At 42.1% G+C, this 27,680-nt stretch overlaps 2 protein-coding genes across 4 annotated transcripts in view; one reads left to right on the forward strand and one right to left on the reverse strand.

Moving 5' to 3' along the window:
* The first annotated feature begins 1,586 nt into the window (after nucleotides 1–1,586).
* On the forward strand, nucleotides 1,587–10,981 carry sec22a (SEC22 homolog A, vesicle trafficking protein). The gene is made up of 7 exons (XM_075479984.1): nucleotides 1,587–1,688; nucleotides 3,600–3,810; nucleotides 5,799–5,962; nucleotides 6,134–6,313; nucleotides 7,676–7,794; nucleotides 8,295–8,360; nucleotides 9,981–10,981. The coding sequence occupies exons 2-7, from the start codon at nucleotides 3,629–3,631 to the stop codon at nucleotides 10,179–10,181; spliced, it is 912 nt and encodes a 303-aa protein (XP_075336099.1). The 5' UTR covers nucleotides 1,587–1,688; nucleotides 3,600–3,628; the 3' UTR covers nucleotides 10,182–10,981.
* Nucleotides 10,982–14,169: 3,188 nt separating this feature from the next.
* The window catches only part of adcy5 (adenylate cyclase 5), a 111,531-nt gene continuing 98,020 nt past the window's right edge, over nucleotides 14,170–27,680 (reverse strand). For 2 of the 3 annotated variants that reach the window (XM_075479986.1, XM_075479985.1), the window contains exons 13-21: nucleotides 24,988–25,104; nucleotides 24,715–24,873; nucleotides 23,373–23,557; nucleotides 23,260–23,280; nucleotides 22,257–22,389; nucleotides 19,736–19,999; nucleotides 19,448–19,652; nucleotides 19,230–19,354; nucleotides 14,170–16,736 (exon numbers count right to left, since the gene is read on the reverse strand). In XM_075479986.1, coding sequence (XP_075336101.1) covers nucleotides 16,608–16,736; nucleotides 19,230–19,354; nucleotides 19,448–19,652; nucleotides 19,736–19,999; nucleotides 22,257–22,389; nucleotides 23,260–23,280; nucleotides 23,373–23,557; nucleotides 24,715–24,873; nucleotides 24,988–25,104 — 1,338 coding nt within the window. In that variant the 3' untranslated portion in view covers nucleotides 14,170–16,607. The remainder of the gene's footprint in view (nucleotides 16,737–19,229; nucleotides 19,355–19,447; nucleotides 19,653–19,735; nucleotides 20,000–22,256; nucleotides 22,390–23,259; nucleotides 23,281–23,372; nucleotides 23,558–24,714; nucleotides 24,874–24,987; nucleotides 25,105–27,680) is intronic. The other variant, XM_075479987.1, reaches the window with a different exon arrangement.

Raw genomic sequence — 27,680 nt, forward strand, 5'->3', positions numbered from 1 at the left:
GAGAACCTCAGGGAGGGGTCTCCTGCTGGTGCCCAGAGTCAGGACTAAACAAGGTGAGGCTGCGTTTCAGTTTTATGCTCCTAAAGTCTGGAACAGTCTTCCAGAAGATGTGAGACAGGCCTCAACTCTGACAATGTTTAAATCCAGGCTGAAAACAGTTCTATTTAGCTGTGCATATGACACCTGAAAGTATTTTATCTGCACTCTTCACTTTTTAATTACTTAATGATTATTTTAATGGGTTTTAAATTTCTTTCTTTTTTAATTTCTTTCTTTTCTTTTCTTTTTTTTTTTTTTTTTTTTTTATTCCTTTTTAATGGTTTTATTGCCTTCTTGTGATTTTATGTAGCTGTAAAGCACTTTGAGTTGCCCTGTGTATGAATTGTGCTCTATAAATAAAATTGCCTTGCCTTGCCTTGCCTTGAAATAGAGCTGCAGGAGTTCGATTAAAACCACAGGGGTCGAGTGCTACGTGGGAGAGATCTTATTAGAAAAGTTGGTGTCTGAATCATGCAAATCAGTATTTTTATTAATCAGATTTGTTTTGGAAACAGGGAATGCATTTGAGATTGTCGGGGCTTGTGCCTGGGATGGTTACCAAATGCCTCTCAGGTTTTATTTTTTTTGGAACATGTCCAACATAACCACTTTGAAGAGATTATAGCTCTTAGTTGGCTTGAATGGTTTCGCTGTCCCTCCAAAAAGCTGGAGGAGGTCGTCTGAGAAGGGAAGGAGTAGCTCCGTGTAGACTGCAGCCTCCAGTATGAGCTTTGGATGTAATGTTGGACAATTGAGCCCTTGAGCTGCATTAGCTAAAGTAGCATCCCAAGACCAGTAGTTTACCACCATGGATGAGTTAATATTCTACTTTGTTGTGGCCTCTTGCTCACTGGCTGTGGAAGCGCTGCAAATTCGGAGTTAATAAAAGACATTTCTGTAAATCCTGGTTGCATATGTGATGTAATCAATGAAGAAAATTAGGCTGGAAACGTGTTTTTACACAGGTGGGAGCTAAAAAGAGGATTTTTGTGATTCTGACAACCTTTCCTCTTCTTGATCCTGAAGAAAAAAACCCACACAATTAGTCACAACAATCATATCTTGTTTGTTTCTTTCTTATTTAGGTTTTGTCTGCTATATCTTTGATTTTTATTATCTTTACAGATATAAAGCAGCTGAATGAACATCTTCCAAGAATGGTGACTCCTCCCAGAAAGTTTGTTATCTGACTTTAATGAGTAGCTGGGCTTCGTGGAAGCATTCTAAAGCAGCTGTATGAACAGCCTGCTCTCATGAAATAGAACATTTATAACACATAACTGTGTCATTACTCTGTATTTTGTGTTTGCATATCGAACAAAAAGGCTCATGATGCTTGTTAATCGCCAATAATAATAATACTAATAATTTTATCCATCTACCTGGACACAGGACATGTAACAGAATTTAAGTTAAACTTTTGAAGTTTTATTATAACACACTTTTTATTTCGATAATTTTGAAATTTGATTTTTTTTTTTCTGTGACGTTGTTAATCGTTGACTCTACCCACAATGCACAGCGAAACAGCCACGTAAACGTAAGAATCATCCCGTCGCCCCCTGGCTCCTGCTAGCTGCCTCTGCACACTGGACAGTTTCAGAGCTGTACATCACAGATGTTCGCATGATGCTATACACTTTTGCAAGGTATTATCTCACCAGCTGTCTATTTCAGTTAGTAAAATATGCAACTTTAGTTTGGCTTTCCTCTTAGGTGTGGGGATGCAAAGCAGCTAGCTGTTAGCTCTTTGCTAACGTTAGCTGTAATGAGATGTTAGTGAACGAGCTAATGTTAGCCGCTAACGGTGGCTAGCAGGCTAAATTGATCTCTATGGATTTGTAGCGATTGTTGACATGTTTTCCTACTGTGTAAGCAGTTATTTTTACAGCACAAGAAACGATTTCTAGAGCGTATCATTTTCCAATGTATTGATGCCATCTTATGTGTATTCTCACATCTCAGAAGTTTAGTGTTAGCTAGTTGATTTAAGCGTATATAAGTCAGTGACTACAGTGTGCAGCGAGTGTTTCATTTTCTTTAATGTGGACATATTGTTGAACTCTCGAGTTGGCTTTGAAGTTGAGTTTTCACGTGTCAGAACGCGTCAAATCACTTCCTTCATCGTCCCTTCATTCACAATATGGAGCTATCCATGGTTCTGACACAACCCACCATCGGACGAGCAGGGTTCACTTACTAATTAGAGGAGGTTGTTGTGAATTTAATATGGAGGCTGCGAATGAAAGGACTCTCAGGAGCCCAAGACCATTGGTCAATATTTAACCATTTATTTAGCCCATCATCAGTGGAGGCTGAGACATTCATTAGAGCTGTATTTTAATGAGATCTTACTTGTTTGTTGTGTTGTTAGTGTTATATTGTTGCTTACTAACATTAAAAGCAATATCATCAGGAACTAACGAGGAGTCTCTACAAGGGCAGTTGAAATGCTGTGTACTACATATCCATATTTCATGTAAAGAAACTCAAAAAGTGCCAAAGTCTTTGAACTGCAGTGGAATCCATACCTTCTTTTACAGAAGTAAACACATATTTTTGCTGCACATTTGTTGCTCAGACTGTAAAATAAACAATATATCCATAAACCCAAAGTATATTCAGTCTGAGAGCCAATGTGTACATCTTAGTTAGCTATAAAAACTAAATGTAAAAGCAGTATACTTGAGAAGAAAAGGTTTGTTATACCAATTCATGATATATTTCTTCTTAGAGGTAAAAAGTACAATGAGCCAATTGCCAACAATTTTCCTCTGTTGATGTGAATTTCAATGTATTTTAAATGGTTTTTCAACTAAACATAATGCAGAATATTTCAGGTTTTAGTCATTTAGTCTGTAAAGTTTCAGGATATTTGTGAAAGCCACATTTCATAAAGTAATACCTTAAGGTATTAAGCCTTTTAGGTCAGACTAAAGGCTTGTTTATGCTTGCATCCGTTTGTGTCGCTTTCAGACCACGTAGAGTAAAAGATTTCAGGTATTTATTGAACGCAGGCGGACTTGCATGCAGTCCTCCTAACAGTGTTTAGCCCCGTGGAGATTGTGCTCTGCGGAGGTTAAATGCCGATTGGCTGAAATTTACCTTGAACCAGGAAGAGCTGACAACAGATTTCTTAACTAATAAATAACAAAGAAGACAATCTTTATTATTTACACTTAGTTTCAGTCTGTCATAAAGCAGCTCTTTGTTTACTTTGACTTCTGTCGTTTCCAAAACAAAGCAAAACGTAAAGGACCAACAAAAGCACCAACACAATCAAGAGCAGCCCACATCTCAGACTGTCACATATTTCCCAGACTGACCCACAGAAATACTCTGCTATGACTCGTATTTTCTTTAACAGTGTCTTCTTGACTTTATAAATGCATAAATATAGTCTTTAGATGAAGAATATGAAAACAGCTCTTTAGTTACAAGTCAATATGATGATGGTTTGGCCTTTTCAGTGTTTCTGTGGATGGGATTTTTAATGAGTGTTTCAGAGAATTGAGCCGTCTCTCAACCAGTTTTATTCCTCTCTAACATCTGTTTTGCAGGCGATCACTGAGAAAGCCAGAGTTGTAAAATGTCGATGGTGTTGTTTGCGTCTGTGGTTCGCGTCGGGGACGGTCTGCCTCTCTCTGCATCCACCGACTACGAGCAGGACAAAGAGCTCCTGGAAACAAAGAGGCACCTCAAGGGGCTCTCCAAGAAACTCGGCCAGTTCCCTGACCGCTGCACACTTAAGTCTGGACCGTACAATGTCAAGTAGGTCTTATTCTACGCTGCTTGTGAGTGAAAATGGCACTTTAAAGGGACGGCCACATTAATTGCACAGGCTGGTAATGCGTCTCCTTAAAGTGGATACCTGTTAGTATTAGATGGAAAACATATTTGCATTTATTAGTTAATCTTCAAAGTCAGGAGTAAAATGTAGCTCATCTATCTGCTGGCAGTTTTACTGCTTTCTGCTTAACTCCGGGTGACAGTTTAGCTGAAAGATACCGTCTGATTTGAGGGAATTTCAAATCAAAATCTAATCAAATCAAATTTATTTGTATAGCACATTTCATGTACAAACAATTCAAAGTGCTTTACATAAAATAAAAGCATTGCAGCAGGGAGTGGAAGATGCATTAAAATACATAAAAGAATATAAAGAGCAACAAATAAAATAATTTAAATGAATTTAAAAACAAGCAACAGTCTAGATAAGTTCAAAGATACCGATAATTTACAATCGGGGCTACATTTGAGCGGTCAATCGGTTTCTAAAATGCCAGCTGGTGCTCTGGGAAAAGTCTTTGAAACACTAAAACAATGTTTGTTAACTGATAATTAGTCCTGTTAAGATGCAGGACTTGATCTTTTAAAAGAAACTCAACATCAACCCTCAATAAGAAGTCAGCTACTCCATTAAGAATGTCTTTAATCAATGAGCCTGAATCATTTGATGGCTGAAAAAATGGGAAGACATTAAGAATGAAGCACACAATGTTTTGAAACCACGGGTTAATCTGTTCCTTCGCATTATTGGCTTTTTAGCGGCTGTCATGACACATTTTCCCCCCAAAAACCTGTGAAATCCAGGGGCCAACACAGCAGACTTGTTTGTCTGCACTGAACTCACACAAGCTGTTTTCACACTGAGATCCGCTACCATCGCGGGTCCAAATTGCCACTTCATCCCGCGTCGAGCAATGTGAAAGCTTGGCGTATTAGGTGATCCGTGCCGCCTGAAGCCGAGTTCCGGGGGCGTTGCCTAGTGGCAGAGCGTCACACGAAGCACATAAAATGCTGGGCGTGTACAATGATGTAGGCACCTTCCAGCAGAGGTCCATCTTTCACCGTCCCCGACATGTGGCGATAAATAACGTCCTCTGCTCGGAGGCTGAGGAGCTCGCGGACCTCCTTGTCTCCCCAGTTGGCCATCTTGAAAAATGTCTGGAACTTGCAGAGTGAAACTTAAAGTGAAACTTGTCCTCACCTGTCGCTGTTGTTCTGAATCAGCTGTCCATTCTGTCTTTTAAACTCCTCGCGTCACGCCACGCCCACGTCCAACCCGCGTCAATTGCTTTCACATCAAATTCAGCTCGGCAAAAAGACTAGGGTCCGACGCGGGTCGAATGGCGAATGGATTTGACACCCCAGCCCGGATCGTCAGTGTGAAAGGAACAGCGGACACACTGAATTCGCGAATTAAACGCGGGTTCTTCCTCAGTGTGAAAGGGGCTACAGAGACATGCTGTCAGTAGTTACATTTTGATTCCTGAGATATTTGATTCGTCTTTTAATCTCTCTCCATAATGATCATCATATCAGCCTCTATATTTTATGTTGATGTCAGTGTTCCACATCCATTTAGACTTTGCTGTGATAACTGTCCGTCCTCCCAGTGCTCTCTAATCTGCTGAGATAATGCAAAAGTCTTTTTATCTGTTGCACACCGCATGGCCAGTAAATGGCATCTCTGCACAGGTGCGTTGGAATGTGAATGTAGTTATTATGTTTAATTATCTGTGAAAGTGTGATTTTTAAAGCAGAGATGTGCTGAAAAGGTGTTTGCGCTGCGATTAGAGCAGCAACCAGCAGCATCAGAAATGCTGTTTTGTTAGCGTTTATCGCTCGGTGTCCTAATTAGTTTCCCTGGGTTTCTGACTAGGGAAAAGAGTGGTGCAGTTAATTAAAAGCAGGAATGTTTGTTTGTGTGTGTGTGTGTGTGTGTGTGTGTGTGTGTGTGTGTGTATGGTTCTTAGTTTCACAAGTTCACTGGGTGTTGGGTACCTGATGGTGTGCACTGCAAATTACCCCAACGTGCTGGCCTTCTGCTTCCTGGACGAGCTGCAGAAGGAGTTCATCGTCACCTATGACCCGAAACGCATCAGCGGTGCAGTACGACCGTACTCCTTCATTGAATTCGGTGAGTTTGATGTTGTCATCTGTTCAGATTCAAAAGGTAAAAGCATTTCGGAGGTTACAGGCTTACAGCATGAGCCATAATTACTTTAACTTCTGGGACAAAGCTGTCCCTGAAGGATGCGAGAGGAGTTTCGTTGTTAATCTCCCTCGTTTTGCGACCCCCCCCCCCCAGATACCTTCATCCAGAAGACCAAACAGCGCTACAACAGCCCTCGTTCCCTGTCCACCAAGATCAACCTGGCTGACATGCAGACAGAAATCAAGCTGCGGCCGCCCTATCAGCTTTCCCCCGAGGACCTGCAGGCTATCAATGGATTCTCAGTGCACGCACCCTCAAAGTACAAGGGCATAGGTAGGACATGCAAGTTGTTTTCAGACATGTTCTGGAGGAGATTTTTTTCCACATTCTCAGATTTTTGAGAATTTCTTTTAGGTGTTTATGTGCAAATATGACTTACAGCACTTTTCTGCTGCTACTTTTGGCTGTTTATGGGCGTTAATATTAGTTTTATCTGTCTTAAATGCACGCTTCTTCCCTCTTGTCTGGTCATTCTCGCCATGTTCCTGCCCTGTAGGGGCAAACCAAACACCGGCTCTAGAGTGAGCCTTTAGCATTTTATCAGACCTGTTGGACATACTTCTGTCAGTAACTCGGTTCCTCTCCGATGTATCTGCTCTGGTACGAGTACAGTGGTCCATTCAAACTGTACCGCTGAGCTGTAACTGTAACTGTAACTCAACAGTGCATGTAAGCGTACTGACTGATAACACCATATAGTGTTAAGATGTGCTTAAAGTAGTGATTTCTTATTTTCCAAACCTAGTTTACTGTATTCAAATCAAATCAAGTTTATTTGTAGCACATTTCATGTACAAAACAATTCAAAGTGCTTCACATAAAATAAAAGCATTGCAGCAGGGAGTGGAAGAAGCATTAAATACATAAAAGAATATAAAGAGAAACAAATAAAATAATTTAAATGAATTTAAAAACAAGCAACAGTCCAGATAATTCAAAGATATCGTGCAGATTTCATGCATAGACACATGAGAAAAGAAATGTTTTTAACCTAGATTTAAAAATGTCTCCATTTGGTGAAAGTTTAATCTCCACTGGCAGTTTGTTCCACTTGTTTGCAGCATAACAGCTAAATGCTGCTTTACTCGGGGACAAGGGGAAAGCTGGAGCCTATCCCAGCGACCACAGGGTGAAAAGCAGGGTCACCAGTTCAAACGCACAAACAGCTCGCAGTGCCTCAGTCTGTTTAAAATCACCAGTTAACCTAACGGCCTGTTTTTGGACGGTGAGAGGAAGCCTCACTGCACACAGAAAGGCTCCAGCCTGGATTAAAGGTGGAAATATTCTTGCTGTGAAGCACCAGCGTTAACCAAACAGCACCGTGCTTCCTTCATCTTTGCACTTTCACCAGAGCATCTGCAGCAACATTGGTGATAGTGCTCTCCAGAATTGGTTCATAAATGACATAAAGACATGTTTTTTCCATTGAAAATGAACCGGGGCCAGTTGCAGCGAGGACTATAGCCTCTTGTACATGGGGCGCCTGCTCAACCCACTACGCTACAGACCGCCCAAGTCTCTAAGTTTTCTAAGGACCAAAAGGGATGAAATGATCTAATCTGATAAAAGTGAAACGACAGCTTCTTTCTGATGTGGATAATTCTGTCTAATGAAGTGCGATGCTTGTTCTTCCAGCTCCCACTCAGATGCTGGAACCAGTGACACTTCCAGGCATCGTATCCTGCGTGCTCAGCATCCTCTGTGGAGGTCTGAATCTCCTGCGAGGAGTCCATGCAATAGAGAGTATATTACAGGTGAGGATATAATGGAGTTTGTGTTCAGAAACACACTGGCATCACAAGCAGCAGAGGAAGACGCATCATCGGGTAAAGGCACTGACGTCCTTGCTTCCTCTCCCACACGTCTATCCTCCAGGACTTTTTTAATACCCTGAATGCACATTGATCCCATCCGATCAGGGCAGGGGAGCGTAGGTCTAACCTATGTTACTTCAAGGCTTAGCAGCATTAGCTTTAGACTGAGTCGAGCAAAATAAGGATTTCTCTTTTCCTCCATCCTTGTAGGGAGAAGCTAAGATGGAGGAAGGCTTTACTTTGACGTAATGAAAAGCACTTTTAGTAAAATGAAGGCTAATGTTTGTTATAAGCATTCATTGTGTGTTACAGACCTCTTTATTGCTCAACTATTATATCCTGTATTAATGCCGTCATGTTTTTTCTGCTGAGTTATCTCGACATGAATGACTTGGGCTGAAAAATAAGTCCTCCCTCTAACCATTTCTTCTTGTCTTTAGAATGATGATGAAGACTTTAATTATGTGATTGCCTTCTTCCTCGGCACAGCAGCCTGTCTGTATCAGGTAAGTGATGGTCTGGCTGACTAACAGCCCTGCACTTTACAGTTCGGCAACTTGTCAGTCAGACAGACATTTGCCAAAGCTCGCTGCCTTTCTGTCCATCAAACCTTTTCATCGGCTTCTCCAGAGTCCAAACTAAACATGGAGAAGCAGCATTTAGCTGTTATGCTGCAAACAAGTGGAACAAACTGCCAGTGGAGATTAAACTTTCCCCAAATGTAGACATTTTTAAATCCAGGTTAAAAACATTTCTTTTCTCATGTGTCTATGCATGAAATATCTTTTAACTTATCTAGACTGTTGCCTGATTTTAAATTAATTTAAATGATTTTATTTGTTTCTCTTTATATTATTTTATGTATTTTTAATGCTTCTTGCACTCCCTGCTGCAATGCTTTAATTTTATGTAAAGCACTTTGAACTGTTTGTACATGAAATGTGCTATACAAATAAATTTGATTTGATTTGATTTGATTTGATCTTTAGTGCAGCTCCTGACCAGAGGTGGGTAGAGCAGCCAAAAAATGTACTCAAATAAAAGTAAAAAGTAATCATCCAAATAATTACTTGAGTAAGAGTAAAAAAGTGCTTGGTGAATAAACTACTCGAGTACTGAGTAACTGTTGAGTAATGTCTGATTTATTTGTTAACACAAGCATTCAATCAGACAGACAAAAATACTAAATAATCATCTTTAGGCAAATTAATTCATTACAAAATAGCTTAAATTAAAATAATCCAGGTGAATTCAAGTACTTCAATAAAAATAAGAGAGACTTAGGAAATGTTTAAAACATATGTAACCTAAAAAACAAACATTCACCTATCCATGGGGGAAAAAAACGAGTTTAGGAAACTTAGCGCTACATGTTTCCTCAAGTTAGATGTTGAGTTTCTGCTGAAATGTGCGTTTGTTTTGGTTGACACAGAAGACACATAATGTAGCTGCTGTTTCTCACTCTTTGTAAGGTAAACATGCTTTCAGTATGAGGCCTCGTCTGCGTCTTCATTTCCCACCGTTGATTCTGACATTTTTCATCTGTTTCTTTGTTTGTTTGCTACGACTGCTAATGCTAAAGCTAACCCGTCCCGCCGCTGAGATTGAGTACGGTCACATGACCAGACTGCACGGCTACGTCTGATTGGTGGAACACAGTCAGGTGGTAGAGCCTTTGGGGGAAGTCTCTCTCTCTGTCAGAATAAAACATTAAAATGAGGCGTACGCGGGGGGATAAAAATAATGAGGCGTAGAATACCAAAGAGGTAAGAAGAAAAGTAACCAGCTCATTGTAGCCTAATGTAGCGGAGTAAGAGGACAGTTTCTGCTGCACACATCTACTCAAGGAAAAGTAAAAAGTATAGTGATTTAAAACTACTCCTAGAAGTACAATTTTTTTCAAAAACTTACTCAAGTAAATGCAACTCGTTACTACCTTTTTTTGCACATTTAGCACAGAAACTGTCTCAGAATAAACCAGATTATGCTTGGCTCTGAAATACTTTAATCCTAACTGGTTAAACATTAAACTGAGGCGTACGCAGGGGGGATAAACGGTCATCTCATGGCATTTCTTTCTTTTGTTTGTGCAGCATTTAAAACTGTCTCTGCTGTTCTCCTTTCAGTGCTACCTGTTTGCCTACTACTCCGTCTGGAGGAACAGTAAGTCCTTCCTGGCCTTTGCACTCATCTGTCTGTCCAACATGTATCTGTATGAACTGAGGAACATGTGGCAAATCCTCTTCCATGTGGCTGTGGGGGCTTTCATGACCCTACAAATCAGACTGAGGCAACCACTGGGCAAAGCGCCAGACTACAACGTCTGACAAACGTGCCTCGCACCAAGGACAAATGAACTGTTAGTTGGGTGCCCCGGACATGATGGGCCGTCCCAGCATCAACGGACAGATCTCAGTTTGGACTTTGACTAAACTTTGCTGCAGTCTGAATCATTTATGGACCTTTTTGGATTGATTTCTGAAGCTACTCCACTCTGTTGTGTGATAATGTTTTATAGTTTCTTTTACTGCGGCCATATTTTAGGTCTCAGTCCTGCCTGCAAACCCCACACACATGCACCGTTAGGTTCTCATAAACACGTGGACCTAACGCTCACTCGCACACGGTTTTTGGACGTTACTCTGAATTATCCTGCAAAGCCGACACTTGCTCTCCAGTTTCAAAGATTTTACTTTTGCTTTCCCTGCAAAACGTTAACTTAAATCTATAAAATGCATCTGGAGTTGAAGTGTAACACTTTCCTGCTGCTGATGTGTGTGTGTGTCTGCATCAACAACCACCAGAATATGACCAGATAGCTTCAGATAATTAATCCCAGCATGAATAAAGGATTTAAAATATAAATGTTGGTGAACTGATAAATATATAAACCATATAAACACATTTCAAATTACAAGTTATAATATCTTCTGGGGACTTTTGTTTTCTCGAGTCAAAGCGACGGCACCATTTACCACCGTTGGTGCGAGACTGGATCAGTTCTGCTGAGTGACCCGAGGTGTCTCCAGTGCCGTTGCTTAGCCTGACTGACTCGGGTCAGATGACAAAAGTCCTTGATTTGAAGTTAAGAAACAGGACTATAAGGATCTGAGGCATTAATCTGAGGCATTAATCTGTGGCGTCATAGAAGTTTCATGGAATAAGTATTTGAACCTCGAGCATTAATTTAACTTTATCAGCTCATCTAAACGGTTGATTTAATTATTCCAGGACTCATTTCATGGAGTTTACGTATGCATTCACTGCATCGCCTCTAACTTTGGCCTCCACTCGAGTTCAGGTTCCTTCCTCCCGACACATCTTCTGCATCTGTCGGCACCTTCCTGCCTCATCTGGGGCATGGAACCACAGAAGATGAATTAAACGACACGCAGGTCATTGGAGGTTAAACAAAAAAAAAACTCCACAGCTGACCTTTTAAGTGTGAGAAGGACGCGTTAACCCATGTGCATCGTAACGGAAAGACTGGACACTGACCTGCGTTTCTTTCCAGTTTTAACGTCTCTTTTTCACGGAGTTCACATCCAGCTTTTAGAAGGAAATGTTGTGTTGCCCCCGTTAATGATTCACCTTTACCCCTGAGCACCTGACCCGGTGCGGGGCCCTGGGCCCTGGGCTCTGGCCTCTGGGCCCTGGGCTCTGGCCTCTGGGCTCTGGCCTCTGGGCCCTGGGCTCTGGGCCCTGGGCTCTGGCCTCTGGGCTCTGGCCTCTGGGCCCTGGGCTCTGGGCTCTGGGCTCTGGCCTCTTGGCCCTGGGCTCTGGGCTCTGGGCCCTGGGCTCTGGCCTCTGGGCTCTGGCCTCTGGGCCCTGGGCTCTGGGCTCTGGGCTCTGGCCTCTGGGCCCTGGGCTCTGGCCTCTGGGCTCTGGCCTCTTGGCCCTGGGCTCTGGGCCCTGGCCTCTTGGCCCTGGGCTCTGGGCCCTGGCCTCTTGGCCCTGGGCTCTGGGCCCTGGGCTCTGGGCCCTGGGCTCTGGCCTCTTGGCCCTGGGCTCTGGCCTCTTGGCCCTGGGTTCTGGGCCCTGGGCTCTGGCCTCTTGGCCCTGGGCCCTGGGCCCTGGCCTCTTGGCCCTGGGCTCTTGGCCCTGGGCTCTGGCCTCTTGGCCCTGGGCCCTGGGCTCTGGGCCCTGGGCTCTGGCCTCTTGGCCCTGGGCTCTGGCCTCTTGGCCCTGGGTTCTGGGCCCTGGGCTCTGGCCTCTTGGCCCTGGGCCCTGGGCTCTGGCCTCTTGGCCCTGGGCCCTGGGCCCTGGGTTCGGTCTTGGTTTAAAACTATGCAATGCTGCCTTGTGTTTGTCCTGCTGCATCATCAGGGGCCAACGGTGTTCTCTCATTCTGCAAATAACTGTCATCTTGCTATTTATTTACTGACTGATTGTAGATGTTTTCAGTGAAGATTTCTACATGTTTTATGAATTCTGTGTTTTTATTCAGTGTTACTTTGCTGTACACGACCATACTTTTCCTCTTCATCTGCACAGCCTCGAGCATATGCCAATGTCAAGTGATTACGTGAATAAAGAGGTCTGCGTTTCCAGCAGTAACGATGCCAGGCTGCTTTGTCGAGGTCGGAGTCTGCCTGCACCGTGCGAGCAGCCCCTGGCCTCCTTCTGAATGAGCCCCTCATTTCAAACATTTCTGCAGCTGCCATTTATGTCAACAGAAACTCTCATTTACGCTCACATTTAACATGATTACTACCCCGAGATGCCACATTTATCGTCCTTCCACAGTTTGACATTTGTTCAGGAAATTACAACACGGTTTCTCGGTTTCCCACACCGTCTCGACAAGTCAGAGCAAACAGATGGAAAGGGGGGAGGATTGCATCATACTTTTGCAGCTCAAAATCTGTGCCAAGACTGTCGTAGCGTCCGCTCGTCTCGCTGGAAGAAGGTAAAACGTGCGCAGCTACACATACACGTCATTCTCATGTGATTCATCATCGCTCTTGTAATGTTCTCCGCTTTCCAACAGCAGTGCCACACCTAAATGACCAAATGTTTCTTCTCACAGTTATGGCTCAGGCTTGGACTAAAGTTGGAAGTCACGGCTTTATTTATGCATGGAAACGATTGCATTTTAATGCTCAAAACATTGTATTTTCAGAATTTAGTGTAATATTAATGCCTCAGATTCATTACGATGTGCTTATAGGAGTCATTGTGTAGGAGCTTAAATTCTCACCTGTAATCTGAGGAAAGTGACCCTCTGTTTCTTACAAAAGGCTGGATAATAAGTCCAAATTCCTCACACTTAAAAGAAATTAATCACCAAATCTTTAGGGCAAAGTGTGCAGACTCAATTTGTGTTAAATTAGAAGCTTCAGCTGTTAAATGTGTAATTCAAATGATTCTGTTTTCTTAGGAGCAACAACGAGCAGCAGACTGCTGATTTGTCAACCATGGGCAGCACGCGAGATATCAGTATAATAGGCCTTATTTGTGGCTGCCTCGTTATCGGTCCCAGAAACATGTTTGTAATATTTTTCTCCTTTTCCTGAGCAGAAATGACTCAAGTTATTCAAATGGGTGTTGTAGGTGTTAACTGCCAAGTTAAACTGAATTTAAATTCTACGCTGCAAGCCAGGAATGTCACTGGTGATGATGTTTTTGCAGCAAAAGCTCATGCAATTTGGAGCTCTTGGCTGTTCAAAAAGGTCAGGATAGTTAACAAATGCGTCACTCCAGCGTACCACTTCCCCTTGAAAAAAGCAGAGTTAACACTTTTAAACTTATTCGATACAGATGCTCTGCCTTAAATTTAAAGAAACTGTACAGCACTGCACCTTAGATGATAGCCACTAATTTTACTTATTTATACCGTGATGGATGAACTAACAGGCGGGGGTTCTAATCGCTTAAATATCTTTAATCCCAATCTTAAATCATGATAAAAAAAATTAAATAAAGGACTCAATGCTTAAAGCAAGTGATGTGGTGCTCCTGCCATCTGTTGGTGAGCTGCAGGAACATGTTAAAAGAAGCCTAGATTCAGCACAGAGACAGAGTTTATCATGTAAAGCAGGGATCTGAAACTGTCCTGCAGGTTTTAGATGTTTCCCTGCTTCAGATTAAATCTTCAAAAGATGGTTAAATTCTGCACAAACCATCTCACTAGGCATAGATCTGAATCGGGTGTGGTGGAGCAGGGAAACCTCTAAAAAACCTGCAGGACAGCCGGAGTTTGAGATCATATATTTCTTTAAGAGTCTGGCTTTGGTGTCCTGACGATGCCTGAGTGAGATGACTTTTACGAGCAGAATACACAGATAGAACCTCAAAGAAATAATGTACCCGTGAAACATCTCAGCAGTTTATTTTACTATAAAAAAGAAAAAAAGAAAAAGCAAAGTGTTCGGCATGACAACAAAAACAACCCTCAGAGCCGTTTTCGTCTCAGATGCTCAGAGGAGTCATCGCGAGGATCTGTAGCTGCAGGGATGAAAAGCAGGTGAGGCATCCAGCTCATCTCTGTTCTGTGCCTCTTTGTGTTCTGTAATGGCACATTCATGCACAATAAACAGTAGAAAAAAGGGGGCCGACGTGGGCACAGAATGGCACAGCATTCAGAGGTTTTAGTAGTGGTGTTAGAATAATGGCTGCAGCAGGACAGTAGGAGACAAAAGTCGATGTTTTCTTCTCTTCAGAGGCTTTAAATAAAAGATAAAATAACAGATGCTTTGCCTTTTCTTCCTAAACAGGCTGGTGCTAAATGTCAACAAACTGCATGAAAAGACCAAAATAATAAGAGGTATTTTCATGTCCCGTTCTTAGTGTTTTGTATGAGTTTTAAATCTACATTTCAAAGCTTAATGTCACCTTTCTTTTGAACACATTTGCATCATTCCTGACTGTCTTGTTCGTCCTCGACCAATCAGAGCGGACTGGGCCTTTCATGAGGAAGCTAAAAGCAGATTTTTTTTTTTCAGTTGAGCGTTCAACAGGTTAATTTACATTGGGAAGAAAATGTACAAGAATACTTTAAAAGATGACACTTATAGAGCCCGACAACTTTTACTTTAATAGGAATCAATGGATCCAAATTCTGATGATTCATTATGGAATTCAAAGATAACAATGTCCCAAATGCTGACTGATACATATTTTAATCCCTGTTTAAACTCCAATTAATGATCACTTAAAGGCAGCAGGAGCCAGCACTGGTGTTTCCTCTGCAGGCTTAAGTGATTTTATCTTTATTATTACAATTTAAATCCAACTACGACACCTTTTAAAAGACTTTGAAGAGTTTGAACAGAACCGAAGTCTGTAATTAAGTTCAGAGTGGAGTTAAATTCATTATTCTACTCACTATTTAGCATTATAAAAGCATCCGTCCCAAAACTTCTGAACCAAATCAGATTGAGTTAAGAATTCAGGGACTGAACGTGTTTATTTTGGTCTTTTCATGGAATTCCTTGATCAAATGATGCTGGTTTAAACATTTGTTTTCTGTATTTTACTTATTTCCAGACGTTTATTTCACACTAATAATGTCACTGAAGTGTATATGTCAGGCCGGGTTCATGGTCATGTGGCAACATGCTGAGTAATGGTAACACTGAGGAGAGCCGAGCTGATGAGAAAAGAAAAACGGCAGATAAAAGAGCACATGTGCTCATCTGTCTCTGTCCACAGGATGAGCACCGGCGCTGCCGTCGCTGTAGAGTCCGCATTAAAGGCCTCGTCGGAGATCATTGGACATTCATTGGGTCGTACCAGTTGATTGAGCAAACGAGGGAGGGCCGTGGAGCAGTGCACGAGGAGGTGGGAACGACTGAAAGCACTGGAGTGGGAAATGGCTTCTGAGCACCAAGTCTGATGTGTTTCAGTCCTCAAGTCTGTCGGTGCTCAGTGGGACACTTCCTCTCTGCAAAGAGATTGAATTACACTAAAAAGGGAGACCGTGGGTGGAATCTAATCAGCCGACAGTTGACTTCCTTTCACCACAAAGAACTCAGGAACCACCACTGAGGACCTCTGAGATCCCACCTCCAGTTCACACCGCAGTTCTCTAATATATGAATGTACAAAATATAGAATCTTAAAATATCTCCTAGGTTTGGTGTTCTGAAGTCAAAATACAAAAATTCTTCGAAATTAGAAAAACTTCACTGACATCCTCTGTGTTGCAGGTGTGGATAAATGCAGTCGATGCTGTGGTGTGACGTCAGGACTCAGACTAATCTGGCGACTCCGTTAATTACTGATGTAATTAAATGTCGATGCGTGGAGGACTAAGTGCTTCAGTGCTGGCTTAGTGTCCACGTTAGTGAGATTTACAACTGCGCCGCAATGTTTTACGAATAGCACATGAAATCAGAAGCGTACACATAAAACTTCCTGGGTTTTACATGTACATGCTGTATATACTTCAGCAGGAGAAAGGCAGAGAGAAGCGGGGGAGATGACGGAGCGTTGGTCTTTCTGCAGGGTCGTCCGGGAACCCGTCGGGGAAAAGGTAGCAGATCGAAGCTTCTCGGTTTATCTTTTTCCTTCAGAACCCAGCTGGTCAAATCCGTCTTTATGTTCTGACTGGACATCTTTGGTCTAAAAGGCAGATCTCTGTCACAAACGGGCTCCTCCACAGGCTGCGCTTAGGGAGGAATCCTCTCGTCCTGAGTGGCGTCAGGATTGCTCACTTCGGTCGGTCTCTGTCCACAACACCCAAAATGCCGTCGGAGGTCTGTGAGCCAGGCGCTTGACCGCCCATGTGTCCGTTCGTCCCTTAGTAAAGGCTAACTGCTGGATGGTCCACCAGTGAGAAAGTAGGTCATCATCTCTCCTTTGCCCTTGACTGTGACCACGCCTCTGTATTCCAGTGTGTAGTTATAGGAGCTCAGTACCTGGTAAAGGTCCGCGGTCACCTGCAGAGAGACGGAGGATGGTATTTATTTATTTACTTTATTTATATAGAACCTTTCATACAGAAAATGTAACACAAAGTGCTGTATGGGTTAAAAGGTTAAAACAACCGACATACAGTGGCTAACATGGGCTCTTTAAAAGGGGGTTTTGTTGGGCACTGAGGAACCAGGTGAGGAAAGCGTTAATTTGGGGAGCCATCCCCACCAGGAACTCTTGCCGGCCACAGCCACAGGGGGCGCCGCCGCAGGGGCCACCCCGATGGACAGAGGAGCCTACGCCGTAATGCCACCGTGCAGCGCTCCTCCAGCCCATCCCGGACAGGCCTCCAAAGAAACGCCCTCCCAGGCAGCCCCAGCTCACCTCCCGGTGTGGAGGATAGAAACAAGGCAGGATAAAACCGATATTCAAAGTAGTAATAAAATATAAGATAAGAAGAGATAGAAGCAACAAATAAAATAAATGAATAATAAAAAAAAAAATAGAAATGATAATAAAGATAATACGGAAGCCCAGAGCGGACGTGGTACGTATAAACTTTTTTTTGATGGTTTTCTCGAGATAACAAGTTAATTTACCAATGGCTTTCGAGATCAGGAGATGACTATCTTTTTGAATGCTCATGATCCGTTTCTCAGTGTTCTTAAAGCCTTTCCAAGAACGGACTCAAGCTGAAAATGTCAGATTTTGGAGAACCCGACATAGATCAACGCATCAGATTTTACTTCTGTCGAGGTCTAACAGGCTGAAACTGCAATTTGTTTGTCTTGTAGAGATAACTTTCATATCAGCCCGCGTCATTTAAGGAGACGGCCGGCTCGACTGCAGCTCAACAGGCGTTTACACCTCAGTGATCCTGCTGATATAGTCGACTTCATCAGTGACCAGCTGAGGGGACCAGGCCGTCTCCATGGTTACCGAATGATGCACGAGAGGTGCCGAAACGATAACGGCATGATTGGTGTGTGTTAAACCTGATTCCATTCTTCAAATGCTGGTCACACCAGCGGGATTTGCTTTGAGCATTTTCACAGCAGAATGGTTACACAAATGCTCCACATTCATAGGCTACTTTATTCAGTTTTCAATGAAAGGGGGTAAAGATGGGTACACCTTTGCCAGAAATACATATAAACACATAAAAACAGGGGCGGACTGGGGAGAAAAAGTGGCCTCGAAAACCATCGGTGAATTAACTCATAACATTAACATAATTATCTCGTTATCTCGAAAAAACCATTAGAAAAAAAGTTTATACGTACCACGTCCGCTCTGGGCTTCCGTACGATAATAATAATAACAGAATACAATAAATACATTTAAAAGGCATAAGATATTATTCCTAAAACGTTACCCTAGAAAACAGCCTAAAGCTGGGATCTAAGTTAAACACCATAAATAAGCAGTTAAAAGGGATATAAGAAGGATGAGAAGGAAATCAATTAAAAGCCAAGTTAAAAAGGTGTGTCTTGAGCCTGCTTTTAAAAACATTGACAGTCTGCGGCCCTGAGGCTCTCCGGCAGGCCGTTCCACAGACGTGGGCCACAGTAATGGCCTCACCTTGGGTTTTTGTTCTTAAAAGCAGGCTACAAATAGTAGTCAGTAGGGAGGTTTGTTTGGCTGCATATTCACTGTTTTTAGTTTGTTTACGAGCCGCTCATAATGAGCACGGATCAAAAGAAACGTAGTCCTTGAAAGATTTGTTGAAGCAAGAATTATTCTCCAATTCACCCTTTTGAGCAGCAGATTGCCAGTTTAGTCCTTTTATTGAGTTGGTTTGGCTGCCAGAGATCTACATTTAGGTAGAAACTGACAGTGTTGGACTCCCAGATCAACCACAGGAAACCCACAGACAGTAACACTGTTAATCTTTTTGCAATGCAAAGGTCTGCTGGGAAAACTCTTCGTGAAGAGGTCAAAGAACGGAGAAAAGACTCTCCCCAGATACTATCAGATGAGATCTGACAGCATCTTTGGGAAGCAAAGCCGACCCAACAGGACACCCTCAGCTGTTTTTAGGTCCTGCCTGGCTCTGTGAGCAGGATCTCCTCCGTATGGGACAGCTGTTCCTAATGTTATGGCTAACTGGGGGATCTTTTTGACCACATATCTGCCTCCTCAAAGTCGTCCTGCTTGCAGAAAGGAGGAATTATGTCGAATTTTCTGTTTATTTGAATAGAATATCGCTATAAATCCAACTTTTTTTTTAATGTTCATTACGAAACACTTGCTCTTTGTTCCTCTTTTGTTAATTTTTTTCCTTCAGAAGTTGCATTAAAAACCAAAGTGCTCCATCTCTGAATTAAGCTGTAATTTAATCACACTGAATAAACTTTCCCTAATATTTGAGCTGTGTGCGAGCAGTGCTACTTCACAGCTTCGCAGTTTTAAACTAAAACACTCTAAAGCTCAGGACTGCTGCCTGCTTTACAGCGTTTTCACTTATTGTTTGCTTGCTGTGTTCATTTATTCACCAAACTGAACCGTTTGGCTACCTGGATCCTCTCTGGAACGCCTGTGCTGTCCATGCGACTCGCTACGTTTACAGTATTCCCCCAGATGTCGTACTGAGGCTTCCTGGCACCGATCACCCCGGCAACCACAGGCCCGATGTTGAGCCCTGGAAAGAGATGGATTTAAAACGATGAGAAAGTCATGCAGAAATAAACCTTCCAGCCCCAGAACTCTGGATGCACAAAGTAGTAAAACCCACCTATTTTCATTTTGAAGTTGTTAAAGGAGTGCTCGTTGATGTATTTCATCTGGTCCATCATCCTCATGGCGTAGTCGGCCAGAGCGCGGATGTGTGAGCGCCCAGCCTTGTCGTACGTGGAGTCGTTGAGGCCAGAGGCCGCCATGTAGGTGGAGCCGATGGTCTTGATTTTCTCCAGCTGTTTGAACTGATCCTCGCTGATGATCTAAAGATGGCGGCAGAACAGGAGAGATTTAATCATGCTCAGAGTCCAGTGAAAACCTCCCGACGCGCAGCATCGCCGCTCACCTCGTCGAAGTCGGCGATGATCTCGTTGAGCAGCCGCAAACACTCCACTCCCTCGTTGTTGGCCTCCAGCTCCACGTAGAACTCCGAAAAGTTACTGATGGAGGCGAACATGACTGCGACGCACTCGCAGGACTGGTAGTAGAGCTCGTCGTTGCGGCGCTCGCGCTGCAGGAAGTGAGCGGCCACGTCTTTGGGCAGGATGTTGTGGAGCAGACGGCGGTTGTAGGCCTGCAGTTCCTCCATCTCCTCCTTCTCCTCTGTGGCCTGGGGAGCAAGAATAAATGATGACCGACTCGGAGTTAGCAAAAGGAAAATGGATCAACCACTATCATCTATTACTATTACTATTAACCACTATTTGCTATAGGCCCGGCCTGCTGGGGGAGCTCCCATGATGCACATCTCCTCCTTCTGCTGTCTCTACTCTCCATGTGACATATATGACATCATTGTTGTCATTAACTTTCTCTCTCTCAGCAGATATCTCTGGCCTGGTGTTACGGTGCTCTTTGTCCTCTCAGCCCCCAGCTAGTGGAGGCAGATGGCCGCCCTTCCTGGTTCTGGTTCTGATGGAGGTTTCTTCCTGTTAAAAAGGAGTTTTTTTTCTTTCCACTGTTGCATCGTGCACGCTCAGGATCGAAGAGAAGTTTTAATCAGAAGTGGGTAGTAACGAGTTACATTTACTTGAGTAAGTTTTTGAAAAAATTGTACTTCTAGTAGCAGCCTGGTCACGTGACCACACTCGATCTCAGCGGCGGGACGGGTTAGCTTTACAGTTTACAGTCGTAGCAAACAAGCAAAGAAACAGATGAAAAATGTCAGAATCAACGGTGGGAAATGAAGACGCAGACGAGGCCTCATACTGAAAGCATGTTTACCTTACAAAGAGTGAGAAACAGCAGCTACATTATGTGTCTTCTGTGTCAACCAAAACAAACGGACATTTCAGCAGAAACTCAACATCTAACTTGAGGAAAAATGTAGCGCTAAGTTTCTTAAATTAGATTTGAATGTTTGTGAATGTTTGTTTTTTAGGTTACATATGGGTTACATATGTTTTAAACATTTCCTAAGTCTCTTATTTTTTATTACCGTTCTTGAATTTACCTGGATTATTTTAATTTAAGCTATTTTGTAATTAATGAATTCATTTTAATTAATTTTATCAACTGGATGAACTCTAATTTGCCTAAAGATGATTATTTAGTATTTTTGTCTGTCTGATTGAATGCTTGTGTTAACAAATAAATCAGACTTTAAAACAGTTACTCAGTACTTGAGTAGTTTTTTCACCGAGCACTTTTTTACTCTTACTCAAGTAATTATTTGGATGACTACTTTTTACTTTTACTTGAGTCATATTATTCTGAAGTACCAGTACTTTTACTTGAGTACAATTTTTGGCTGCTCTACCCACCTCTGGTTTTAATGCAATCTGTTGGTTTCCTTAGCGAGGCTACTTGTTTTCCATTGGCTCTATGAATTGGGCTCATCTTGAATCGAATGAATCGGATTCTATTTGGCTTTAATTGGACTGCATCTTTGAAGTGCCTTGGGATGACATTAGCTGTGATTTGGGGATAAATATATATAAAACTGAATAACGTTTTTTTTTTTTTTTTACAGAAAAAGCCCTCGAGGATGAATGGTATTCCTTTATCTCTTTACCAAGGAATTCAGTTATTTCGTCTATCATATTAAAGCTGCCGTCGGCAGGTTTTCAAAATTCCGAGTCTAAAGTCGGAAAATTCGAACGGATACAACTTTCAGGTCCCTCCCCCTCTGTGGACGAGGTTGTGCACGTGAGTTCACACCAGTGTGCGCGCACACAAGCTGGGGCAGACTCACGCTCAGTATGGAAGTCGTGGTTGGTGACTGTTCTGCTCAGATAATAGATCAATAATAAACCTAACGTGATTGGTTAAAAACAGCCGGGAGCGCTCGATTTTTGCAAGCATGATTACAGGCTTCAGAGGGAGCTACAGAATTCGGGATTTTTCCTAAACAGCCTATTTAATATTCTCCTTTCAGAATCCCATGACAGTTCAAGCTAATATGACTAAAAAAAAGTTGCCGACGGCAGCTTTAAAGATAGATTGGGACTAATTTAGTTAGATAGATCTCCACTTACCTTCTTTTTGGATAAATTAATACTTTTTTTATGAGACTAATCTCAGGTAACACATCAGAAGCCTTAAACATTCATTTAAAGGCTTCCTCTCTCTCTCAGGTGAAACACTCACGACAAATTGTATGACAGATTTTTGATGAATTAGTTCTTAAACCCATAAGACTTGCAGTATGTATGCTTCCCCCTTTCATGCCTGTTATCTTCTTATTAGATGTTTATGGCAAAGGCAAAAATCTATGACAAAAGTCGTCTTTTTTGTCTCTATTTGTTTGCTTTTGAAAATTTTTCTAAAGGAACAGCAGAACAGATGCTAATTGATGTGCAAAGGTGTGCTGAAATGTGCTGAAATGTGCACGACTGTCCACGTGAAAGGACGGCGCGCACACTGACCTGCAGCTTCCAGAGGAAGTCGAGTCTGGCCGTGGACTCCACCTGCTGAGCGTGAAGGTAGAGGGCGAGAACGAAGACTGTGATCACCACCGGGGTCATGATCTTCAGAGGAACCTTGGTGTCGACCTCACAGCTGGAGGTGAGCACACAGAAACACAAACACAAACACACACACATGTGGGAACTTTTCCGATGAAGCCATAAACTACCAGAAGAAGACAAACATGCATGTTTACATAGAATTACAGATACTTTCAGGAGCACTGTGACACAAACGGTGTGTAAATTCTGGCTCATTACCAGCAGGTCATTATGGTTTATACGAGCTAAATGATAATGATGCTATCAGTTTAACACAGAGATACTCATTGTGCGGCTCCTCAAGCTCTAATTGGTGGCTCACACTCGCATAGTAGCTCATAACAATATGGTAACAATAACAATACATTTTTTCAAATAACACACAGCGAATACTGCACAGTATTAAGTATTTTCATTAAGTATTAATTAAGGCTTAATGGTGTTTCCTAAAGGGGGCTCTGTTAAACCTGGCAACGCAGCCCGCTTAAACCACCTCACACTTGACCGCAGTGCACGCTAGCTCCTTTAGCCAGCGCGAGATGCAGGCACAATGGATCGGTTTTTAATTAAAAAAGGGCAAAAACCAGCACAGAAACCATGCTCATCCTGAATGTCTCACTATGATTACAACAACAAACTACAAATACAACATGAAGAAAGTCGAGGACATGCAGGCCAGCTTCTGCTCATCCCAGTATTAAGGTAAATGTGGTCTTAATTGAAAATGTATTGGCTGTGTTGTTTCTTTTTTATATGTAGAAATGTATATTTGCAAAAGGGGACTTCAGTATGTTGTCGTAAAAGTGGCTCTTCCCTTCATTTTGCTCTGCCAATGTGGCTCTTGTGAAATAAATAGTGAGTATCACTGATTTAACAGATGCTTCTGGGTCTCTGTTGTGACAGAAGCTGCTGTCAGTCTCACCTTGTTCCGTTTATGTTCTCGCTGTGAGGGAAGAAACAAAGAAGAGCCGATAAGTGGTGAGAACATCTGCACATCGCAGCAACACACAGAGTCGGCGGGAGGAGGAGACTCACGCAGCGTGGATGGCGTTGGCCATGACCAGCAGGTCCTGGTTGTCAAAGAGGCTCACTTTGGGCACCTCCATGATGAGCAGGTAGAGCAGCTCGATGAAGAGCATGAGGAAGAGTTTCCCGATGCTGCTGACCTGCAGGAAGACGGAGCAGGCCAGCAGGCTCAGCAGCACGCAGCAGGAGAAGTACTGAGGGGACACGTGGGGAAACGCACATTTCTTTTTGTGCTCCATACACTGGAAAAAATCGAAATCTTACCAAGTATATTTGTCTCATTGAGTATCTCATTACACTTGATATAAGACACAACTGCCTAACAAGTACCATTTCAGCCAGATATAGGGACTTGTTTTAATACAATACATCTTGAATATCTTGTTAAATGAAAAAGTCTTGAAAACATCTTGTTTTGAGTCATATTTCACATGAAACAAGCTTTTTTTTTTTTCATTTGAAGAGGAATTTCAAGATCACTTTTAACTCAAAAGTCCCAAATATCACATTTTATTTCAAGAAATCTTGACAAGCCGATTTTCACTAGTTCCATTGGCAGATTTTTTTGCTTATTTCAAGCAAAAACGTCTCGTATTTGTTGTTTTTTTACTTATTTTTGGAGGGGCATTTTTTTCCAGTGTAAATATAACTTTATGAATCTAATTGATTTCTCTGTCTCGTCTTAAACTTGCATCTACACTGGAAAAAAATAAGTCTCACCAAGTATATTTGTCTCATTTCCAGTTAAAATATCTCATTACACTTAATATAAGACACAACTGCCTAACAAGTACTATTTCAGCCAGATATAGGGACTTGTTTTAATACAATACATCTTGAATATATTAAATTAAATGAAAAAGTCTTAAACATCTTGTTTTTAGTCACATTTCACATGAAGAGGTTTGAAGAGGTTTTTAAGCTAATTTCAAGATCACTTTTATCTCAAAAGTCCTAAATATCACATCTTATTTCAAGAAATCTTGACAAGCCGATTTTCACTAGTTCCATTGGCAGATTTTTTTGCTTATTTAAAGCAAAAACATCTTGTATTTGTTGTTTTTTTTACTTATTTTTGGAGGGGCATTTTTTCCAGTGTAGTCAAACTTTATCATCTGCATAGGCAACATCTGGAGGAGCTATAAAACATCTGATCAACCCACCTTTCGTCCGTTCTACTGTTAATTTGGACATTAAGGTCCGAACCAAATGCTACAGTTTATAGCTGCATTTACACCCCATTAGCATCCATTTGTGCTGCTCTTTAAACGGAAGAATCACCTCTTGAAAGTTAATAACCTTACAAAAGCACATATAGACACGTACACGCAGAGAATGGGCACGCCTGTACCTCTGGGAAGCTGCAGATGAGGGCTTGGTCTCCACAGGGGTTGTGATGAGCATCCAGGCTGTAGTTGAAGAGGAGCACGTGGCAGGCGTTCACGCTGTTCAGGCTGATGTTGAGCTCCGACCTGATGCAGCTGCGCAGGTCGTGACTGCTGCAGGTGAACTGAGGTCACACGGGAGTGAGAGCAATTAGGTGGTGCCGAATCAAAAGATTCAGTGTTGTTCGCGTCATCTTTGCCTTTTTTTTTTTTTTTAGGGATCCGACTCATGAACTCACAATGTTGATGAAAGCGGAGAGAAAGACGACGATGATGGTGAAAACGCCAACCAGGGTGCTGTTGAGTCTGGACTGGACGATCCTCTTAGAGAGAGTCTGCAGAGGGACCGGGAAGATCTGAGCGGACACGGGGAAAAAAAACTAAATAAATAACCAATAAACTCTCTTCTCTCCTCTTTTTCAAAGAACAGAGTGATTCATAGTTATGAAAGTCATTCCTGCCTGTGGCCATCAAACCGTATAATTCCAGCGTCTGACAGTTATTCATCTCATTACTTCACTATGTGCAATAACCCGGTCATGTGCAATAATAATAATAATTAGGTACTGAGCAGCATTGTAAATACTATTTATTGTATATACTGAGATTTTCCTTATTCTTATATCTTATTTTTACGCTGTTAATATGGGAATGGTTGTAATACACTGTTAATATGGGAGGGGTGTAATTTTATTTTACTGTATCTTATTTTGTCTTATTGTATTATATTTATTTTGCTCTATTGTATTTCCTGACTTAATCTTTTTTCTGTAAACTAGTGCACTGCTGAAAAGGAATTTCCCACAAGGGATTAATAAAGTAATTCTGATTCTGAAGAGAAGCGGCTCATTTTCAGACATTATGACTCATCAGCAGCAGTGGGAAAACGGTGGATTTATGGTTGGAAACGTTCCACAGGAAAGTCAGACAGTGACAGTCGTGGCCTTTTTGAGTTTCCAAACTATATTTTCTAACAAAGGCTGTGGGTGGCAACAGGTGGTTTTGTTCTTGCACGCACTTCAGAGTTGATTGTTTAAAAAATATATGTAGTTTATTTCTGACAAAAAAATATGAACAAAACAATAACTAAAAATCTTTTAAAAATTTGGATGAAAAACGAAAGTTAACCTAATCTGACTTAATAAGCTCAAAAAGTGGTCAAAAATCATTTAACCAGCACCTCCCGTCGTCACACCACACAACACGCCCCCCCGGTGTGTTCTTAATCTGTCTAATTAATGGGAGAGTCGAAAAGATACCAAAATAATCTAAACAATTTCAAATATAAAAATGAATTTCAGATTTTAAATCCAAATTAACTAAAGTATATTCTAACTGCCCAAATAAAACTAAATTGATAGAACTTATGATTTACAAAACATAAATGGCCACAACAGTGACAGTTAAATAATTATGTTGGGGGCAGCATGAAATCATAAAACATGGACACATTTGCTGGTTTGGTGGTTAGCACCGTCACCCCCAGTATGGGTGGGTTCTCTCCGGGTCCTCCGGCTTCTTCCCACCGTCCAAAAACATGCCTGCCAGGTTAACTGGTGTCTCTAAATTGTCCCTCAGAGTGGTCGTTTGTGTCTGTGATGGACCGGCGACCCGTCCAGCTTGCACCCCGCCTCTCGCCCAATGGCAGCTGGGATAGGCTGCAGCCCCCCCGCAGCCCAACATTGGATTAAACGGGTATAGAACATGGATGGATGGACATTTGCTGGGTAAGTGATTTTTGATCTCATGAATGCTCTGTGCCTCCATGTTGGCCGATAAGGCACCGAGATCACAGATGATGTTTTAAAAGAAAATAGCATTAATTACAGCGGAAACTCCATCATAAACATTATTGATCTGTTTCTGCATGTTACAAACAGAACAACATCTAATCAGAGACGGATGAAGGACGATAAAAAGCACTTTTAGAACTCATTTTTACCAGGATGACCATATAATTGTTCCATTAACAATTAGCTGAAAGCTACGGAAGCCCAGAACAGACGTGGGACATATAAACTCTTTTTGATGGTTTTCTCGAGATAACGAGTTAATCTACAGATGGTTTTCGAGGCCACTTTTTCTCCCCAGTCCGCCCCTGTTTATATGTGTTTTATGTGTTCGCAGTTTGTTTGTCTTGTAGAGATAACTTTCATATCAGCCCGCGTCCTTTAAGGAGACGGCCGGCTCGACTGCAGCTCAACAGGTCAGCACACCTCAGTGATCCTGCTGATGTAGTCGACTTCATCAGTGACCAGCTGAGGGGACCAGGCCGTCTCCATGGTTACTGAATGATGCACGAGAGGTGCCGTTATCGTTTTCTCGAGATAACGAGATAAATGCTCGTCACACCAGTTGGATTTGCTTTGTGCATTTTCACAAACGCTCCACATTCCATGTTTGATTCATGGGCTACTTTATTCAGTTTCCAATGAAAGGGGGGTAAAGATGGGTAAAAACCTTTGCAAGAAATACATATAAACACATATAAACAGGGGTGGACTGGGGAGAAAAAGTGGCCTCGAAAACCATCGTTAAATTAACTCGTTATCTCGAGAAAGCGGATGGAATAAAATGTATGTATCTATGGCCGTTTAGGGCTTCCGTAGAAAGCACCTTACAGTTATTCTTTATATTTAGACACTTTATTTCAGGGAAGCTCATAACTGCCTTGAGCTGAAATGTTGCACAGTGTTGGTTTATAACAGCATGCAGCAGTTCAGCTCCTGGTGATTTTACACCGCAGAAGAATTACAGAAAATGTGTAAATTTTGAACCATGAATTTGAACAAAATTCTAAATCATCCGGAGCGAGAGAAGGAGGCTGCAGCCGAGTGGGACGCATTATAAAAGGTTTGAGCCAGATTACTTGTATTTCACCCCAGCAGTAGCTGGGAACATCGCATTTTATTTCTCATGTCTGTGCCAAAAA

This window comes from Odontesthes bonariensis, chromosome 12 (assembly GCF_027942865.1).
Source record: "Odontesthes bonariensis isolate fOdoBon6 chromosome 12, fOdoBon6.hap1, whole genome shotgun sequence".
Taxonomy (NCBI): Eukaryota; Metazoa; Chordata; class Actinopteri; order Atheriniformes; family Atherinopsidae; genus Odontesthes; species Odontesthes bonariensis.

Coding starts and splice junctions, on each gene's coding strand:
- sec22a (XM_075479984.1), top strand. CDS start 3,629: ATGTCGATGGTGTTGTTTGCGTCTGTGGTTCGCGTCGGGGACGGTCTG. Junction 7,795..8,294: donor CAATAGAGAGTATATTACAG/GTGAGGATATAA, acceptor TCTTGTCTTTAG/AATGATGATGAAGACTTTAA. Junction 8,361..9,980: donor CAGCAGCCTGTCTGTATCAG/GTAAGTGATGGT, acceptor TTCTCCTTTCAG/TGCTACCTGTTTGCCTACTA.